This window comes from Carcharodon carcharias, chromosome 5 (genome assembly GCF_017639515.1).
Source record: "Carcharodon carcharias isolate sCarCar2 chromosome 5, sCarCar2.pri, whole genome shotgun sequence".
Lineage (NCBI taxonomy): Eukaryota > Metazoa > Chordata > Chondrichthyes > Lamniformes > Lamnidae > Carcharodon > Carcharodon carcharias.
In genome coordinates, this window is record NC_054471.1 from 173,251,076 (window position 1) to 173,272,261 (window position 21,186).

The 21,186-nt window shown below is 43.8% G+C and overlaps 1 protein-coding gene across 1 annotated transcript in view; it reads left to right on the plus strand.

Annotated features, from left to right (window-relative positions):
- Nucleotides 1-21,186, plus strand: part of greb1 (growth regulating estrogen receptor binding 1) — a 342,458-nt gene that overhangs the window by 118,144 nt on the left and 203,128 nt on the right. Inside the window, exon 5 of the mRNA XM_041187420.1 lies at nucleotides 2,598-2,667. Coding sequence (XP_041043354.1) covers nucleotides 2,623-2,667 — 45 coding nt within the window. The 5' untranslated portion in view covers nucleotides 2,598-2,622. The remainder of the gene's footprint in view (nucleotides 1-2,597; nucleotides 2,668-21,186) is intronic.

Below are 21,186 nucleotides of genomic sequence, written 5' to 3' on the forward strand. Positions count from 1 at the left end.
AAGGTATATCTCTAGTGGGGGTGGGGAAAGCATAAAAGATTTTAAAATATTTAAAAATAATGGAAATAGGTTGGAAAAGAAAAATCTATATAATTTATTGGAAAAAAAAAGGAAGGGGGAAACAGAAAGGGGGTGGGGATGGGGGAGGGAGCTCAAGACCTAAAGTTGTTGAATTCAATATTCAGTCCGGAAGGCTGTAAAGTGCCTAGTCGGAAGATGAGGTGTTGTTCCTCCAGTTTGCGTTGGGCTTCACTGGAACAATGCAGCAAGCCAAGGACAGACATGTGGGCAAGAGAGCAGGGTGGAGTGTTAAAATGGCAAGCGACAGGGAGGTTTGGGTCATTCTTGCGGACAGACCGCAGATGTTCTGCAAAGCGGTCGCCCAGTTTACGTTTGGTCTCTCCAATGTAGAGGAGACCACATTGGGAGCAACGAATGCAGTAGACTAAGTTGGGGGAAATGCAAGTGAAATGCTGCTTCACTTGAAAGGAGTGTTTGGGTCCTTGGACGGTGAGGAGAGAGGAAGTGAAGGGGCAGGTGTTGCATCTTTTGCGTGGGCATGGGGTGGTGCCATAGGAGGGGGTTGAGGAGTAGGGGGTGATGGAGGAGTGGACCCGGAGGGAGCGATCCCTACGGAATGCCGATAAGGGGGGTGAAGGGAAGATGTGTTTGGTGGTGGCATCATGCTGGAGTTGGCAGAAATGGCGGAGGATGATCCTTTGAATGCGGAGGCTGGTGGGGTGATAAGTGAGGACAAGGGGGACCCTATCATGTTTCTGGGAGGGAGGAGAAGGCGTGAGGGCGGATGCGCGGGAGATGGGCCGGACACGGTTGAGGGCCCTGTCAACGACCGTGGGTGGAAAACCTCGGTTAACGAAGAAGGAGGACACGTCAGCGGAACTGTTTTTGAATGTAGCATCATCGGAACAGATGCGACGGAGGCGAAGGAACTGAGAGAATGGGATGGAGTCCTTACAGGAAGCGGGGTGTGAGGAGCTGTAGTCGAGATAGCTGTGGGAGTCGGTGGGTTTGTAATGGATATTGGTGGACAGTCTATCACCAGAGATTGAGACAGAGAGGTCAAGGAATGGAAGGGAAGTGTCAGAGATGGACCACGTGAAAATGATGGAGGGGTGGAGATTGGAAGCAAAATTAATAAATTTTTCCAAGTCCCGACGAGAGCATGAAGCGGCACCGAAGTAATCATCGATGTACCGGAGAAAGAGTTGTGGAAGGGGGCCGGAGTAGGACTGCAACAAGGAATGTTCCACATACCCCATAAAGAGACAAGCATAGCTGGGGCCCATGCGGGTACCCATAGCCACACCTTTTACTTGGAGGAAGTGAGAGGAGTTGAAGGAGAAATTGTTCAGCGTGAGAACAAGTTCAGCCAGACGGAGGAGAGTAGTGGTGGATGGGGATTGTTCGGGCCTCTGTTTGCGGAAGAATCTAAGGGCCTCTCTCTCTCTATCTCTCTGCCCCCCACACACACACCTTAAACCAGCTTATATTTCAACTCTTTCTTGGACTCGAACTCAAGTTCTGTCGAAGGGTCACGAGGACTCGAAACGTCAACTCTTTTCTTCTCCGCCGATGCTGCCAGACCTGCTGAGTTTTTCCAGGTAATTCTGTTTTTGTAATGCATTTCACATATTGGTTTCTTTCAGCTGAATTTTTTTTGATCTGTATGCTGGTAAGGTGCAGAAAATGGAAATGTTTTGGATGTCCAGCATCAGTCTCAATTACTCCCAAACTGGAAATGGCAAGAATTAGATACAAAATAAAGCTCCAATTTCCCCACTCATATGCCTCAGCCCCAAACTGAGAAACACTGGAACATTTTCCCATGTTACCTGACCTTTAGCCTCTTTCCTGGAGTAAGGTTGCAAGCTAATGTTGAATTAGGGATGGCTTTGTACTATGGTTGTACTGCTATTGCTCGAAATTATTTGCTACTTTGCAACAAAAAAGAACCTTTGTTATTCTGTGTGGTTTGTAGCTCGTAGAGAGAGGCAGCCAGAGTCCAGTCGAGCCCTCCCTCCACACTGTTATGAGCACAACCAACTGGTGCAAACCTGACAAAAGGATTAACTTGTTTTGACTTACAAATTAGACTTCAATATGGGAGAGGTTCTATCCCATATATATCCTGCTTCCTCACTGGCTTGTTTTTAGCTATTAATAGGATGGCAAGACCTATTTACATACTAGATTAACTTTGAGTCATAATAATATGGATCTTTTTAAAATAGCAATCAGGCTCTTTGGCATTTAATTTAGAGGTGAATCATGGCTTTCTATTAGGCAAAATTCTATTGGTTAGAAGTAAAATTTGTAATTCAGATAGTCCTTCCATTAGAACTCTATTTTGTTTCTTTACTTACTTGAATTATCAAGGGAACCCTTCTTTCAGTAACTTCCAGTGAATGCATTAGTTAACATGTTTACCTTAAGCACTTGCAGAATAGAATGAATGGGAAAAAGAATGACATTGCAAATATGGACACAATTTCACAAATCTTGAAATTCAAAAGTTGCAATCTGAGCCTACAAAGGAGATTCAGAGAAGCCTGATTTCCCCTCTCTCTTTTATTTAGGCATGCTGTAGGAGGCAACACCCTTATGTGTGTGAAGGAGATCTTCCAATCAAACAATGAGGATTACAAGGTAAATAATCTATTTTTTCCATTTTGCACTATTTATTGTATGTTCCCATTTCTGTTTTGCTTACGCGGTCTATATCAATCTTAGAACTGTCTCATTTTAAAAATAAAACATCACCCTTATTGTTGGGTAACAAATCTATCCACAGCTAGTATTCAGCCTCTGTCAATAATCCAGTACAGCGTATAGCAAGTTATCTAACCAATTATTTGAGATTGGAGGAACTTTGAGTTGTTGGAAATATTGGCAATTAGGCATTGGGGAGCATATAATTAATAATAGTAAATGGTTAAAAATTTTCAAAGGCAAAAGTTGAGGATACTGGTTTTTGACACCTGTTTGCAATGTATGAAATGGTGTTGGCAAAGCTGCCAAGTAAAATTCTAATTGAGCTCATTAACTTTGTTGTTCCTTGTAAACTAGGTTAAATTGCAGTTTTATTACAAGAATATTGTCATTGCTGGGTCACCAAAATGGTTCACTGCATATCTAAATCTCTTGCTGTATGTTCTGTTTACATTTTAAGACCCTTTAAGATCTTGCCCAGATTGTGACATTATTCTTTTGTCCAATTATCCTAAGATTCATAAGAATCTTCACCTTGATGAGCATAAAATTGACCCAAGATTTACAGGGAAAATAAAAGCCAGATAAATGTGCCCTTGCTCGGCACCAACATTCTTTCACTTTTCTAAATAGAAAATTAACTTAAATCAAAAAAAAAACTCCACCACAGATGGGACCTGCTCATTAATCATTTTGGCTTAATAAAGAAAATGTTGGTTTGTAGACGAAAGTGATCATTCTGTCTCTTACACCAAGACTCTTTTTTTTAAAGAAACTGGCTAGATCTACATCAATATTAGTTAATTGATCAAACTCAAGGCACTGAAGGTTTGATTGAATATATCGTTTCACATCAGTACCGAACAGATGAGCTGCTTCTCAATCCTTGTCAGCTTTTTTACAAAGGAGGTGCAAGGTTGCCTGAGCATTTCTTTTTGCTCCTTTTAATGTACATGTTTTCTTTCCTTCTCGGAAAGCAACTCACCACTGCTTGGGAGCAGGATTATTATGATTTTGGATATATGCTCCCCATGATTCCCCATCAGTTTGTTTTAATGCACTTAAAATCAGGGGCTTATATGTCTGCCTCCCCAAAAAGTATTCATGGTGGTCAAGGTGACAAATTGGGAGAATGAGCTTGCAAAATAACCCCAGTGAAGTTTCTAGGTCTTCACACGCTGATAATTTAGAAGTACTTTGAAATGCACTTTTGTTTTTACTGGTAACAGTGTAGCTCATCACGGCAAAGTACATTGTCTCACTATTAATAAAAACAAAAAACTGGGAATGCTGGAAGTCCAAAACAAGAACACAAACAGAAATACCTGGAAAAACTCAGCTCTGGCAGCATTGGCGGAGAAGAACACAGTTGACATTTCGAGCCCGAAATGTCAACTGTGCTCTTTTCCGCTGATGCTGCCAGACCTGCTGAGTTTTTCCAGGTATTTCTGTTTTTCACTATTAATGTTAGTTTTGTTTCAAACTAGTGTCTAAAGTAGTCAAGAACTTTATCAAGCGCATGTTGATTATTATTCATTTTCTAAGAAAATATTAACAAACACAAATTTAAGATTTTGGGCAAGAGATATGGGGGTGGGGTTGTTGGAGTGTGAGGAAGAATTTTTTTGAATACAGTGAGTGGTAATTACCTGGAACACTACCTATGAGGGCAGTGGAAGCGGAGGCGATCAATGATTTTGAAAGGAGTTTGGATGGGCACTAGAGAGAAATAAACTTGCAGAGCTTTGGGAATAGAGCAGGGAAAAGGGACTCATTTGCTGTGGAGACATCCAGCATGGACTTGATGGTCCATAATGATTTCTAACTCTGTGACTCCAAATATGTATTGACAAACACTTGGGCACACGCCTTGCCCATATAGCATGCACAAGCATTGGAGATCCTTTAAAGAAAGCAGTAGATGGAAACCAGCTAAATTTGCAATGTTTAACATATGTGGAATTTCAGGAAAAGCTAGAATAAACAATACATTTTGTAACATCGATGCAGAATAGTGCACATGTGCATCACAAGAATATTCTAAATCATGGTCTATACTATTGTATTGCTATTCTTACTCGTATTGTTCAGACCTAATTAACTACTGATATGCGATACATTATCAGTTTACTAGTATCTGAAGTCAAACAAACAGATCAGTTTAAGCCTTCCAACAATGATTCATTTTACAAAGCCAGTCTTGAGTTTATCTGAGTAAATGCTTTGAACTGCAACTGTGAATGTTGTTTGCTGTATAATACAGTGAGGAATAATGGATCCCTTCTCACCTCCATCAAAGTGTCTTGGGTTCAAGCATCCTTCCAAAGGCTTGAGCCTATAATCTTATGCTACCATTTCAATGTAGTTCTGAGGAAGTGCAGCAGTGCCTAAATTGACACCTTTTGAATGAAAAGCATCTTTGCTTTCTCAAGTAGACGTAAAAGATCATTTAGCACTATTTGAAGAGTGTGTGGGCTCTCCCAGTATCCTGGTTGCATATTAATCCACCTTGAATGTACATCATTAAGATTATCTGGACATTTATTTGTTTGCTATGTGTTGGATCTTGCTATGTGCGAGTTGGCTGCTTTGATTCCTTACATTACAACAGTGACTGCACTCCAAAAGTACTTCACTGGTTTTAATGTACATAGGGATGACCTGAAATCATGTGAATCATTGTCTGAGTGCAAATGTTCTTCACTGTAAAGGTTAATGTTAGAAATTTGGTTGCAGATGTCTGTGTCAATGGAGCTTTAATGATTTTAACATTTGTCACTTCTAGTGAAGGTACATACAGAACCAGTCAGAAAATCAGAAAATAAATGCCTTAAACAGTACAATTCATTAATATTCATTTGTCATTATTATGATAATTTTTGAAAAAGATCAAACAATCACATACATAACAACCTGTGAACTTACTGCAATGTTTGAGTCTTTTAATAACCTGATCTTATATTAACTATCTGTATCGCAACTGTACTTTGGTGAATGTTTTCTAATAGATTTGGTATTATTCATTTAGGTACAGTTTTACAAAAATGCATGGTCAGTGAGGAGTTCTGAGAGTTGGGAAACCTTATTGGAAATTCAAGCATGTAATGACCCTGTAATGGTGTACATTCATAAATTATGGGGAGTATTTCTTCAGGTGAAGAGTCATATTCGACTCATAACGTTAACTCTGTTTCTCTCTGCACAGATGCTGCCAAACCTGCTGAGTATTTCCAGCACCTTCTGTTTTTATTTCAGATTTCCAGTGTCTGCAGTATTCAAAAGTGACTAATCCACTGTGAAGCAATTTGGAATGTCCAATGCACGTGAATGGCACTTCATAAATGCAGGTTCTTTGTTCACATCATTCAAGCGCTGCGTGCATTTCTCTCTCTCTTGCTATTTCTATGTATCTAAGGTTCTACCAGTCTTCTTTTAGATGGTGCACCTCAGCCACAGTTTATTGGTTGAGCCTAAGCCCATCTCTCCATTCTGCGAAGTTAACTATCTGAACTTCTTCTGACCGACCAGCTTAGCCTACAGTAAGTTATGTGTCTGTTGTGCCCTCTCCTGGGTTGTCCCCTTTGCCTCCTCTTGCCCCTGCAGCGTGATGCACATGACAATGTTAATTATATCTATGGATGAGAGCAAAAAATTCCCGTGCTATAATGTTACTTCAATTCTTCATGACTAGCCTTGAATAGGGCATTAACAAATAAAAAAAAATCTTAATGTTCGCTAATGATTAGAAAGGAGTATGGAGAATCCTCATAGAATCATAGAAAATTTACGGCACAGTGAAAGGCCACTTGGCCTATCTTTCCTGCACCAACTTATAAATGAATCACCCAGTCTAATCCTCCTTTCCAGTATTTGGTCTGTAGCCCTGCAGGTTACATCACTGGCAGCGCATATCCAGACATCTTTTAAATGAGTCGAGGGTTTCTGCAGGCAGAGAGTTCCGCACCCCTACTACCATCAGGGTGAAAACATTTTTCCTCATGTCCGCTCAACTCTTTCTACCAATCACTTTAAATCTATGCACCCTAGTCACTGATCTCTCTGCTAAGGTAAATAGGCCCTTTCCATCCACTCCATCCAGGCTCCTCACAATTTTGTGCATCCCAATCAGATCTCCCCTCAGCCTCTTCTGTTCCAAGGAGAACAACCCAAGCCTATCCAATCTTTCCTCATAGCTGCATTTTTCCGGTCTGAGCAACATCCTTGTAAATATCCTCCGTACCCCTCTCTAATACAACTACATCCTTTCTGTAATGAGGTGATCAGAACTGCACACAGTGCTTAAGTTGTGGCCTAACAAATGATTTATGGCTTCAATTGCTGCCAATGCCTTGCAAGTGCATTGTATGCTGGTAACAGGCCTGGGTTAACGTCCGCCACGTTTATAGGGGTGCATACACAGCAGCATTGTCCCTGGCAACACGAATTTATACCCTGGAGTGACAGTGATGGATTTTGAAAACTCCTTTTATTTGGGGTTAGAGGGGAAGGATTTGCAGATGGGAAACAACTACCTTTTTCTTGTGGGATATTTTGCTGCAGCCGTGTTGGTGAGTGTCCCTAAACTCCGTCTCGCTGTCCCAGTAATGTAAGTGGATCATAGGCTGCTGTCAGTGTTAGATTATATTGCCTCGCCTAACACTCACAACCTAGTTTCCTGTCAGCAAATCCTTCACCCTTCTGCCACTCTTGAGTTCCAGGCTGCAGGCTCCAATATTGACGTCATTGGATTTCTGTGCATGCACGGATGAGTGCACGTGTGCAGATGAATATCGGTGGCCATTTTGCATTGGCAGCAGACAGTGATAATTTATACAGTTCCAGCATAACCTCTCTGACCTTATGTTCTATACCTCAGTTAATAAAGGACAGGATTCCATATGCTGCCTTAACCGCCTTACCAACTTGCCCTGCTACATTCAGGGATATGTGGACATTCACTCCAAGGTCTCTCGCTTCTTCTACACCTCTCAGTATTCTCATATAGTGATAAATATGGGGGTATAGCATTTTGGCGCCTGCCATCCATTTCTACTACCATAGTTTATTCACATCTACTTTTTCCATTGATGTTAGCAGAAACAGGAATATGTGTCTTAACATAATTAGTCTCTGTTCTTAAATATGCACTTGCTTCCTGAAAATCAATTTGGTCAAACCTTTTTCTTTAAAGACATTGGCTGTGAAATTCAGCTCTATATCACCTCACTTTTCAGCATCATAGATGCTGTTCTGCCTGCACCATTTTGCTGAGGGTGTTAGCACACATGCAGAGAACGTCCCCTCAAAGTGCGCAGAAAAGACAGATCATGATGGGTAACGCTGATTTGATGCCAGTGTTGCCATTTTGAAGCTCGGTACTCCAGCTGGTGCCTTTTCTTAACACGGCATTGCTGAACATGAGGGTTCTTAGTGCGATTGTGGAAGTGCTTGGTGTTTTCCAGCGTTTTTAAAGTTGCTGAAATCTTTAGGGAGTGGTGCCACATGTACATTGCATCCTGTGCTCCTGGGCTTCACTCACTTGCCACACCTTTCTCCGAATCTGAACAACAGTTCGTCAATGCTCCAAGTTGACTCCACCTGCTTACCCGGGACTTATGTAATCCTATTGTCCCCCCCTCTATTCCCCATTCACTGCTCGGATATATGCAACCTAATTAATGCTATGTAACCAGGCCTAGGTTTTCCTTGTCTCCTGTTATTGTGTGCACTTGAGCTGCTGCTCCAGACCTGAGCCCATCACTTCTGTTTCCACTTTATTATTTTCCTCCTTATTTTTACTTTTCCCTCTGCCCCTCCTGTACCCTTCTTTCCTGTTGCCATGCCTCCTTTCTCCCTTCTTGGGTACTCTGCCTTCGCAAAATCTTACTTGAACCGTTCAGCACTCCTGAACCTACTGCTGTACTGCTGCCTTCCCCAGCTTGACCCCCACCCCCCACTTCTTAAATAACCCGACAGTTTCTCTCTGTGCCTCCATGGGATTCTCCAAAGGCCATATCAAGACACTTATCACGGCCTCCTCACAGGCGGGCCGGTCGGGAGTGGGCGTGGACGGGCACGGAGCCCATCGCCACCTGCGATTGGTTGCGTGCTGTTATTTTGCGTGAGTGGGCCAATTAAGGCCCGCCCAGCGTGACGCGCACCCGTAAGTGCTCAGCACTACCTGTGCAAGCAGGGGAAGGAGGGAGAGTCAGGGCCTGCACGTGAAAGAGCGCAGAAATCACCGAGGCTTGGAGCTGCCTCGGAGATTAAGTTCAGTTATAAAGGTGGAAAAAAATAAAATAATTCAGGCATGTCCCTTCATGTGAATGTGTTACATGAGCTGGGACAATTTATGAATTTTCATGAAAAATTTTAATTAATTAATAAACACTTCATGAAACCTCAACCCGCCTGTGGATGAGGTTTCATGAAAAATGCGAAGGCCGCCTGGGCTCTTCGTCTGCCCCCCAACCTTAAGGTTGGACGGGCAGCCCTGACAATCACTTCAATTAGTTTATTAATGGCCTTAAAAGGCCTTTGACAGTTCAGCGGGTGCTCAGCTGACTCCAGCGCATGCCCGCTAAACAAAAGATCAGAATGACGCAAGATGACGTTGGGATGCACACCCAACATCTCCACACGTCATTTTACGTGTCGGCATGCAGTGCCCGGCCCCACATACCATATGGAAGATTTTGCTCGTGAGCAGCAATCCTAATTGCCCCTTTCTACTGTCGCGCTGACCTTCCTGCCCAGCACACTGGCTGGCAGCTGATCTTGCCAATCTCCTCCCAGTCCTCACCTTCCTACTGCTGACCCTGTGAATGCTGCAGCTGTCACTGCCGCGCTCTGCACCTCTCTCTAGAATGTCCGTTTACTCGTGAACAAGGCCCTTACAATTCATGAACTTATTATGGATAATTGCATTGACATTATGGTCTTGAGTGAAACCTGGCTGAAAGGTGAGGAAATCTTTCCCCTTCACTGGAGCCTCGATACTTGCTTATACCTTTCACCACTAGCTCTGTCCAGACCCTCGTGTTGCTGGTAGTGTGGCTGTTATAACTACATCTCACCTTGGTCTGTCCTCTCACCCCTCTGGCATCTTCCCCTTCTTTACCCTGTTCTACCTCTCTCACCTCTCATTAAAATCCGGATTCTCTACTGCCCTCCCACGTGCTGTGCCGTTTTCACAATGAGCTATTTTTGGGGCTTTCTACCCTCAGCCTCTGCACTCTGGCTTCTCATCCTTGGTGATTTTAACCCCCATCTCAATTCTTCATGTTCTCTCTCTCCCTCCTCCGAGTTCACTGTGCTCCTATCCTCCCTTGATCTCACCCTCCATATAAACTCCCCAACCCATATTCATAGCCACCTGCTTGATCCTATCCTCTCATATGGCCCTGCTACCCCATAGTATCTATCACAGGTAAGAACTTCCTTGCATCATTCTCCACCCACATCCTATTTCCCCTTTCAAATCCTACTTTCTGTATCCACCTCCAGGGGAAAAAAAAATCTCTCCAAATGCGGCTTCCCCTCTAATTTCCTATTGGAGTGCATGGGTGAGTTGTTTAAGTGGGTGGCCCCTTTAAATTTCTTTTGCATGGTAGCACATGTGCAGCAATTTAAAGAGACTGAATGGTGTGTGACCTGCATTAGGACTTTGGGTCAAGCACCCATGCCAGAGGGAAATTTCTCCAATTCACTTAAAGCTGCACTCTTGTAAAAAGTGCTGTATAAATGTATGCTTTTCTTTCTTTCAAACTCCTAACTAGCCAGTCTTTGGCCCTCCATTCACCATGACATTTCTACAACTACCGATCTGCCCAACCACACCCTCACCTCCACCTTCGATATCCTTGTCCAAATAAAACTATTACTCTCTCTCACTCTGGGCGTTCCTCCTGGCATGGTTTTCACCTTTGCTTCCTTAAGTCTGAAGGATGCGGACTTGAATGGATACGGCTAATCGTTTAGCCATCTACTGCTAGCTGTAGCTGAGCCATGTAAGCACTGTTGTGTCCTCCCTTTGTTTTGCTAAAACTGCTCCCTATTCCAGTATCATACTGGAATGCAAAGGTTCCTTTTCCCTCCCAACAGGCTGCCACCCTAAACCTCTATGCTCTGTCTCCTCCACCCTTGCCTCCAACAAGCGCAAGAAGCTCATGGGTGGAGTTTTACGTCGGTGAGGTTTTATGGCCCTGCTGAAGCCAATGGACTTTTGAATGGCTTGCCTCATTTTATGGCCCTGCCCCCACCACACATGGGCCCATAAAATTCCACCAATTGTCACCAATTGAGACCATCCAATCGGCTGCCTCTGCCATTACCTCAAGTCCCTCTAAAGCTTCTGCCCTAGCCCTAAACTTGTGGCTTTCTCTTCTTTCTCTCCTCTCTCCTTTCATGCCCTGTCTGAACTCGCCTTGTACATGAAATCCACCTCCCCCGTTCCCTCAACTCTACTCCTAGAAACTACTGAGCACCCAACTTTCCTTCCTGACTCCCATGTTGGCTGGCGTTGTTAGTGGTTCACTCTCCACAGGTTCTGTCCCTCTTTTTTTTTTCAAATCTGCTGTCATCACCCCCTCAAAAAAAGCAACTCTTGACCCCTCCGCCCTGGCCATCTGCCACCCCATCTTCAACTTCCCTTCCCCTCTCCAAAGCCCTTGAACATGTTGTCACCCTCCAAATTCATGTCCGTCTTTCCCAGAACTCTAGATTTCCACCCTGTCATAGATTTGAAACACCTTGTATCAAAGTCCTGTGTGAATGTGACAAAGGCGTTCTGTCCCTCCTCGCCCTCCTCAATCTATTCATAGCTTTTGACACAGTTGATCCTACTCCAACACCTTGCCACTTTCATCCAGCTGGATGGCACTGTGTTTGCCTGGTTCCATTCTAGTCTGTCGAATCATAGCCAGAAAATCAGCATCGATATTTTCCTATTCTCGCACAGTTCCCTCTGATGTCCCAGAAGAAATTATTATTAGCCCCTCCCCATCTAATGTTGCCCCTCAGTGACATCACCCAAAAACACATGTACTTTGACGACACCCAGCTCTACCTCACCATCACCTCTCTCGATTCATCCGCTGTCTCTAAATTGTCAAGCTGTTTGTCTGACATCCGGAAATGGATGAGCAAAAATTTCTTCCTGCTATTTTATTGGTGAGACTGAAGCCATTGTCATTGGTCCCCCTCATAAACTCCCCTTCTTTTCCACCAATTCTACCTCTCTGCCCGGCAGTTGTCTGAAGCTGAACCAGACTGTTTGCAACCTCAGTGTCAAGTTTAACTCCGATGTGAACTATTCACCACATTTGTGCCATTGCTAAGACCACCTATTTCTACCTCTGTAACATCGCCCAACTCTGCCCTGCCTCAACTATTCTATTGCAGAAACCTCATCCATGCCTTTGCCCAAACTAGACTATTCCAATGCACTCCTGGCTGGCCCCCCACATTATGCTTTAAAAAATTTGAGGTTGTCCAAACTTCTGCCCACGTCCTAGCTTGTATCAAATCCTGTTCAGCCATCACCCGTGTGCTTGCTGACCTACATTAGCTCCTGGCTAAGCAATACCTCAATCTTAAAATTCTTATCCGTGTTTCCAAATCCCTCCACACCTCACCCCTCTCTATCTCTAATCTCCTCCAGCTCTACAAGCCTCTTGAGATATCTGTGCTCCTCTAACTCCGGCCTTTTGAACATTCCTGATTTTATTATCCACCATTGATGGCAGTGCTTTTAGCTCTGCCTCAGCCCTTTCCGCCTCTCACCTCTCTTTTCTCCTTTAAGGCACTCCTTAAATCCTACCTCTTTGACCAAACTTTCAGCCAACTGGTCTCATTTCTCTTTCTGTTGCCCATTGTCATAATAAATTATTCTTTCATGAAATATGGGCAAGACCAGCATTTGTTGCCTAACTGCCATTGGACTGAATAGCTTGTTAGGCTATTTCGGGGGCCAGTTAAGAGTCAGCCACATTACAGGGGATCACATGTAGTCCAGACCAGGCATGGCGGTAGGTGGGATGCAGATTTCAGGTTACTATCAGATCAGCCATGATCTTATTAAATGGCGGAGCAGGCTTGAGGGGCTGAATGGCCTACTGCTGCTCTTTGTTCGTATATTCGCACGAGAACAGCTTTCCTTCCCTAAAGGACAATTGTGAACCAGATGGGTTTTTATGATACTTTCATGGTCACCATTACTAAGACTAGGTTTCAACTCCAGATTTTATTACTTCAATATAAATTCCACTGGCTATCTTGCTGGAATTTGAACCTGTGTCCCCAGGACATTAGCCCTATGGATTACTCGTCCAGTGACATTACTGAGAGCCACCATCTGCCCACAATACCTCTGTGAAGCGCCTTGGCCATTTTATGTTAAAGGTGCTATATAAATATTATTATTATATTATTATTTGTCCTGATTTCAGGGATTCTGCAAAACCAGTTGCTCCCAGATGTGGGTTCAGTAGTTTGCATCCCCCTGGATTATAGCATGACAGGGAGAAGGAGCAGACATGATGAAGATCAGGGCATGCTACTGGAAGAGGGAGGAGGAGGAGGAGAAAGGCTCTCAACAGAAGGCCATATACACCCAGTGCACTCAGGGAAATATTATCTTACCTGAACCTCTGAGGAACAATGTACATATGAACATTTAAATTAGAAGCAGGAATAGGCCACTCGGCCCCTCGAGCCTATTCCACCATTCAGTAAGATCCTGGCTGACTTGATTTTAACCATAACTCCATGCTCCTGCCTACCCCGAATAACCCTTCGCCCTCTTGCTTATCAAGAATCTATACCTCTTCCTTAAAAATATTCAAAGATTTCTGCCTCCATCACCTTTTGAGGAAGAGAGTTCCAAAGACTCATGACCCTAGAGAAAAAACATTTCTCCTCATCTCTGCCTTAAATAAGCAACCTCTTATTTTTAAACAGTGACCTCTTAGAATTCTCCCACATGGAAATTTCCTCTCCACATCCACCTTGTCAAATCCCTTCAAGATCTTATATGTTTCAATCAAGTTACCTGTTCCTTTTCTAAATTTCAGTGGACACAAGCCTAGTCTGTCCAACCCTTCCTGTGTGTCAGACATCTCCCATTTCATTAAGGCAAGTCCTCACTGAAATTTGCCACTTGCTGCAGCCACAACTGCAGCCTCCAAGCAAGGTGAGGATGATATTTCCAGTTGTTGCGAATGTGTCCTAGGCCTTGAACTTTTACAGGCTGAACCCCTTACAGCTGGACACAGGCGATATTTGCAATGTTTCCCAGTTTGCCATCTACTGTTGCATAAGAGAAGTCACTGAGACTCTGTATTTGAAGAAAGTTGAATACATTTCATTCTCCTTTGCCAAAGTGAAGCAGGCTGAGAGAGCATGCAGCTTCTTTAGGGTTGGAGGCCTCCTCATGATGTGGAGCGCCTTTGACCGGACGCATGCGGCTTTGCAAGCTGCACATCGATTATACTATGTAACCTAACCAAAAGAGATTCCATTCCCTCAGTGTCCAGCTGCTGGGCGACTATACGCAGGTCGGTGCCTGGTATCCTGATGGCAATCATATCTCCTTCATTCTGTGGCAGTCCATCATGCCATTTGCATTTGAGCCACCATGACAAACCAAATGGTGGTTACTGTGCAACGAGGACTATTAGAGTACATATGCATAGCTCATGACTCTGGTGCACAGCCCACACACACATTTGTGGGCCATATGCGCATAAGGGAAGCCATGCTGTCACACAAATTGAGCAGTGATTGAGCAGGCCATTGGGACGTTAAAAGAATGCTTTCGTTGCCTGGACAATTCTGGAGGAACTCTCCAGTACTTGGCAGAGCACTTGTCAAGATTCATGCTGCACAACCTGGTCATCATGAGGGCATAGCCCTTGCCACTAGCTATTTAGTGACCAGATGAGGAGGAGGAAGAAGGGGGAACACATTCCCTTAGAACCTGTCTTCTGTGTGCTTTTGCCTGTCTTAGTGCTCCTAAGTAATGCTGCTCCCAGTGGCTTCAGCATGGTTAGTGGACGACTGCAGACTTTGAAAGCCACCTCTCGGTCTTTGCAAGACGCTCTCGAGGAACCCTGGGCCTCGAAGGCTCAGCTTTGGATTTCACTACCTTGGCACGGGTGGCAGCAGTCTGTGCTGGCTGTCGAAGCGGCAGCAGTAAAGGTATTATTGGAGTGGCAGATATAGGAGAATGAATGCTGTTATCCTGAGAGAGGACAGCAGGTTGATGTTCCACTGAGCCACTGCCTGGGGCGAGTGCCTCAGCAATATATTGGAGGAGAGATTGCTGGACTGTTGTGAGGCCCTATAAGCAATCGTGATGGCAGCATTCTGAGCATGAAAATGTTTTTCTTTTATTTTGACTCATAATTTACACAACATTTTTAACAAGAGTTCAGGATACCTCCAGGAATGGTTCAAAGGAGTTTAGCTTTTGGTGTGAAGTATTTAATCAGCTTTGTGCTGATAAAGCAGACCATGCAGTAAATTCATGGCCATCAATGTCCCTGTTTATACTTCAGACCTCTGGAGATTGGAGTTCTGGTCAGAATGACCTAAAATGAAAATTATTTTTCCAGGGTTTATGCAGAAAGACAATCTGCAAGTTGCTTCTGTGTAGGAGGAATGCATTCAGATATCCTTACAATTTTTCTAAAACAGAAATAGCTTTATTTCAGATCAGATGAGCAATCATTTAATGTAAGTCTCAGAAAACTATGTACACACAAATCTATAACAATTGCATTTTTCCTGATATCTGATAAGACTAATTAACTCAGTGCATTTATCATGATTATGCTGTAAGTTAACAGCAAATTTGAATATCCAGAATAAGAATAATCAGGGGCACCAAGGTTCAAGAAATACTCAGTAAGTTTTCATGAATATATACAGTCTTGCCTTATTGAATAGCACAATTTTCTTCCTTTTTTATTCAACTGTCAGTCAGTTGATTCCTTTTAGATTGAAATTGTGCCCCAAATTGTCCCCCAGGTTTGTTATCCTGGTTTCTATTGTTTGAACCTCTTGGTAAACTTATCACTGTAATTATTCTGAGGTATCATTATTTATGGTAAACAAGAAGGTGAGACAAGAAGAACTGGAACTTTTGGGTTGAAGAAAATGAGGTATTTTGTCTTCAGTTGATTACTGTTATCAGAATTAAGTTGTGATTTGAAAATATAAAAATTCAGTAAAATATGAAGCCAGCAACTTGACCTAGTGATTCTAGTGAACGACAAAAATCGCTCAGCTTCCTGATACTGCAGGTTTTCTTTTAATTTAAAGGATAAAACTTTGCTCTCTGTTCACGTAATCATCCCAAAAACTGTGATTTTAAAAATGGATGTTATGAAAGCTACAATTAAAATGGAGTAATATAGCATTAAATTGCTTTGTTTTCTTCAATACTCATAGGAAAACATCTAAGTAAAATTTTAACTTAAAAACTGGCCAACATTTCTCCTTTAACCATCACCAGTGAAAAAAAAAATTAACTGGTCGTTCATCTTATTTGCCATTTGTGGGACCTTGCTGTGGGTAAATTGACTGATTTGCTAATCCACATAACAATAATAGCATTAAAAATTCATTAGAATAGGAAATATATATGAATGTTTTGAGATGTCAGCAAGTTTATTGCAACAAGAGGTTAAGATTTTGTTCCTTATCCTTGTCATTTAAATATTGTCATAGGCCCAGGTTTTCATCCCCAGGTTGGATTTTCCAGGTCGGGAGGTTTCCTGGCTCGCCGAACCTGACCTTTAAAAATGGCTGCCCGCAGTTGATATTTTTGGACGGAAGGTGGGGTGGGGTCAGAATGAAAAGTGAGGCATGGCAGGCAAACCTGGAACATATCTACAGGCTGCTGGGTGCAGAGGCGAGCTGTGCGCAAGGCCTGCCTCTCTGCACCGGTGATGTGTTGAAATAACTAAAATATAATAATAAAACAAAAACATCCCTCGCCCCTCACCACCCCCTACACACTCCCTATGCCTATCCATGCCTACCCATGGCCCATCACACTCCTATGCCATCAGTGCCCTTCTACCCCTATGCCAACTTAGTGACAAGTCATGCCAACTGATGCCCCCCACCCACCATCCTTTGCCCTTACCCCTCCATGCCAAATCACCTAGTGTCCTTGAACAGTTCATTGACAGCGTTGACATTTCCTGGACAGACTTGACAGCTGTACAGCTCCTTAACATTTCCTTGATAGCTGAACATTTGCTTGACAGCTGGACAGTTCCAAAGTGTTTGTGCACAAAAAGTGCATTATCATGTTCATTTTTAACAATCCCAAAGGGTGACTTGCCTCCCCCAAAGGTGTCCTGGGACCCTACCCAAAGGGGTAGCCTGGCTATCCATAAGCATCCACCAAATTTCAGACCTACTCTGTTCTAATCTGCCCACTCCAGATTCCATGGGCAGAATTTTACAAGTCGGCGAGCGGGGACAGGGCCTGCTCACCAACGTATAAAATGATGTGTGGTGACATCGGGGGGACCTCCAGATGTCATTGCGCCCCATTTAAATTTTCAGGAAGGTGGGGGTGCAGCAAAATGAGCTGCACACCCACCAACCTGTCAAGGGCCAATTGAGGCCATTGACAGAAGCTATTAAGTAATTAAAGGACCTGCTCATCCAACCTTAAGGTTGGCGGGCAGGCCAGGAGCCCCGGCATGAATTGGAAAAAGCATGAAACCTCATCCATGGGTGGGATGAGGTTTCATGTTGCTTTTTAAAAATTTTAATAAAGTTTTTGTGAAAATTATGGACATGTTCCAACTCATGTGACAGTGTCACATGAGGGAACGTGTTAGGGAAATTTTATTTTTCTATTTTTATCTTTTTGACATTTACAGCCGGTCTCCCTGAGGCTGCACTTAGCCTCGGAGATGAGTGCGCTTTTTCGTGTGCATGCGAGAAAGAGTGTGCACTCGATTTTGGGAATCCCCCTCCTGCCCGCACAGGGAGAGCATAGCGCTTCTGTGCGGACGTCACGCTGGACGGGCCTTAAGTGGCCCACCCACGTAAAATGGTGCCATGCCCCCAATTGGGGGCACCGATCAGAAGCGCACCTGTGTGTGCCCGCCATTCAACTTCCCTCCTGGCGGGGGGAAAATTCAGCCCCATATTTCTGTTCTTCCAAAATCCAACTACAGCAGGGGCAGCTGATAATTTAAGTGGCTGGCTGCATCCGCAAATCACAGATGTATGGACCCTGGCCTGACTCCAGTCCAGCCCCCATTAAGATGAGAAATGATGGTTTTGGGGGCGGGCTTTAGAATTTTTCAGCCACCTCCGGGATTTTCACAATGACGGAGAACCTCGCCGTCATGGCAAAAATCCTCCCATGGTGGGGAAAGATGTGATTTAAAAGTGAAAAATAAAATGGGAACATATGTGCAGTAACATACTGTGCTAGTCTGTCAAGATGTCATTCCAGCTGCGGCTCAGTTGGTAGCATTTTTATCTCTTGAGTCGAAAGGTTATGTATTCAAGCCCCACTGGACTTAGGCACAAAAATCGAAGCTGGATAGTCCCAGTGGAGTGTTGAGGGAGTGCTGCATTATTGAAGGTTCTGCCTTTTAGATGAGGTGCTTAACAAAGCCCCGTCTGTCCTCTCGGGTGGATGTAAAAGATCCCATGGTACTGTTTCAAAGATAGCAGGGGAGTTATCCCTTGTGTCCTCGCCAATATTTATCTCCCAAAACAGCATCACAAAAGCAAATTATCTGATCATTAATACATTGCTGTTTGTGAGAATTTGCTGTAAATTGCCTGCTGTGTTTCCGACATTACAACAGTGACCATGCTTCATTGGCTGTTTAAGCATTTTACGTCATCCTGAGGTCCTGAAAGGCACTATATCAGGGGTCAGCAACCTATGGCACCCATGCCAAAGGTGGCATGCAAGATGATTTTCACTGGCACATGAGATGAACGTCCAGTCTGAGCAGCCAGAGCTGCAGACCGGCTTAAAAAAATCGGAACCGGAGCGTTCCAGTCTTTTTAAAGCTGGTCTGTCAGTGTCCATGTCAGTTTCACTGAGTTGCTGCGCAGCTGCTTCTGACCTTGGGGCTGCAGCATGGCTCCAATTTAGTTTATTTTGAGAAGCCCGCCTGCCAGAAAGCCAAAGCTGCCTGAAGTTCAGCAGTAGCGCAACAACTGTCAGGAGTTCAAAAATGGTAGTGGGGGGGTGGTTTTCAGGTATGGATATTGGAGAGGGTAGCTTGGGGTGGGGGTTGGGGAGGTTGCTGAGGGTGGGGAACTTGGGGATGGGGGGTGGGGGGGAGGGCGTTGGCGGTGGGGGAAAGTGTGTGGGACTCCAAATGCCTGCCGGACAATGGAAAATTCAGCAGGAAAAAGCAAGGGCAAGGATTGCACTAAGATAAAAGCAAAATACTGCGGGTGTTGGAAAGCTAGAACAAAAACAAAAATACCTGGGAAAAACTCAGCAGGTCTGACAGCATCTGAGAGGGATACAGTTGATGTTTCGAGTCCATATGACCCTTCATCAGAACTGAATTCAGTTCTGTTGAAGAGTCATACGGACTCGAAACGTTAACTATCCCTCTCCGCAGATGCTGTCAGACCTGCTGAGTTTTTCCAGGTATTTTTGTTTTTGATCAAGGATTGCACTAAATAGGTAAGATTATGTTAATTATGCATATAGAGACCTTATAAACGTTAAAATGTGTTACAGGCACATAAAACCTTAAATGGGAGTGAATAAATGAAGACTCAGCATGCCATTTCTGAAAGGTTGCTGACCCCTGCGCTATATGACTGCAAGTGTTTATTTTTCTAAGGAGTATTTGGAGGACTCTGTCTCAAACATAAAAATCAGGCTTTCTTATAATCCTTGAAAAATAAAAATGGAGAAGGATTGTGTAAAAGAAAACAATGCAAAAAAGAAAAAAATTGCATTCTGTAGCCTGATTATGTCAGTTTGCTGTCATGTTGGCTTATACTATGTGTACAAGTTACTTTGTTAACTCTTCTAAAAGGTTATTTCCAATGATCATCAGATTCTTACATCAGAATATGGAGATTATTTAATGAATGTTACACTGAGCCTGTACTGGGCACCAATATGGAACCTTTACATCTTTTTCATTTTACCCATAACATTTCAGTTTTTGTTTTTTTTTGATCAATGTTTCTGTTGCTGAGTCTGTGATGGGTGCACCCTGGTGCACATTATTGGTTATACTCCCTGAGGCCTGCTGATCAACCAAAATCCAAGGAATGGTAAAAATGAGGGGAGCAAACAAATAGGCAAAATTTTATGCGCTCCGGGACTGGGATGGAAGGGGGAAATTGGGTGTAATGCCATGGGCACGGTCCCTAGCGGTTAAACGCCCGTCCCCACTGCCATTTTATGAGCAATGGGGAGACTTTGAGCAGCAATTGAGGCCATATCAGAGCCTCTTCCCACCCCCATTGCAAGTGTTTCTGAGTAGGGTGGTGCCCTGTGCCAAGTGGGAAGCCTGGCAGCTTTCACTGCTTGGGCTTGTGGTGAGCAGGTCGTGGCACCTCCTTTATGGGCCCCCTGGGCCTATTGGAGGCCCCACCCTATGTTCTTCTTCTCTCCCTTTTCCCTCACCCCAGGGGTTCCCCTATTCCCCCAGCCTGTCACCCTGGCATCCCACCCCCTCAACTTTACCTTCCCCATTCAGCTCCAGCGAAGATTGTTGTTGGGGATTAGGTGCAGTCTTAGTAATGGCCACCACTTCCAATGGTGCTACTGAGACAAGAGAGCTGCTGGCCTTTGATGGACTGACAGCTGCCAGAGGTGGGGCTTCCCTAGATTGGGGTGGAAGTCTCGCCCTGAACCAATATATGTCCCACCAAGCATTAAATGGATGCAGGGCCATTTGTCAGATAGGGGTTGCATTTGCCACCGAAAATGATGCTGGAGGATCGGGGACCTCAGTCAAATGTCATACTGCCCATGATGTGTAGTTCTCATATTAGACATAGCAAAATTGTTCAACTTAGCCCTTCTCTTCCCATATCCTGGATTCAGTGTCAGGAAAGAACTGTTGGCCTGTTTTGTTCCCTTATGGAATAGATGGTGACTGGATGGCTGTCATAGGGGTTGCAGTGTTAAATGGAAGTTTTCAGTTTAGCTTTTGCAAATTTTGTTGGTTTCCTGCATTACTTATTAAGAATAATCTGATTTAAGCATTCCCAATGAGGAGCACAATCGGAGCTTCTGATGTGCACTGTGTACGACCTTCTCGACCATTATTTTAAACGTTTGGGACAAAATGCACAACATGAACTGGAGTGTCCAATGTGCACCCCCAGCAAATAAAGTTGCACTTACTCCTAATAAGTATTTTATTCTTAAACATATTGGCTAATATATAAAATCTCGATTCATTTTTAAATTTTCTTTACTGTTTT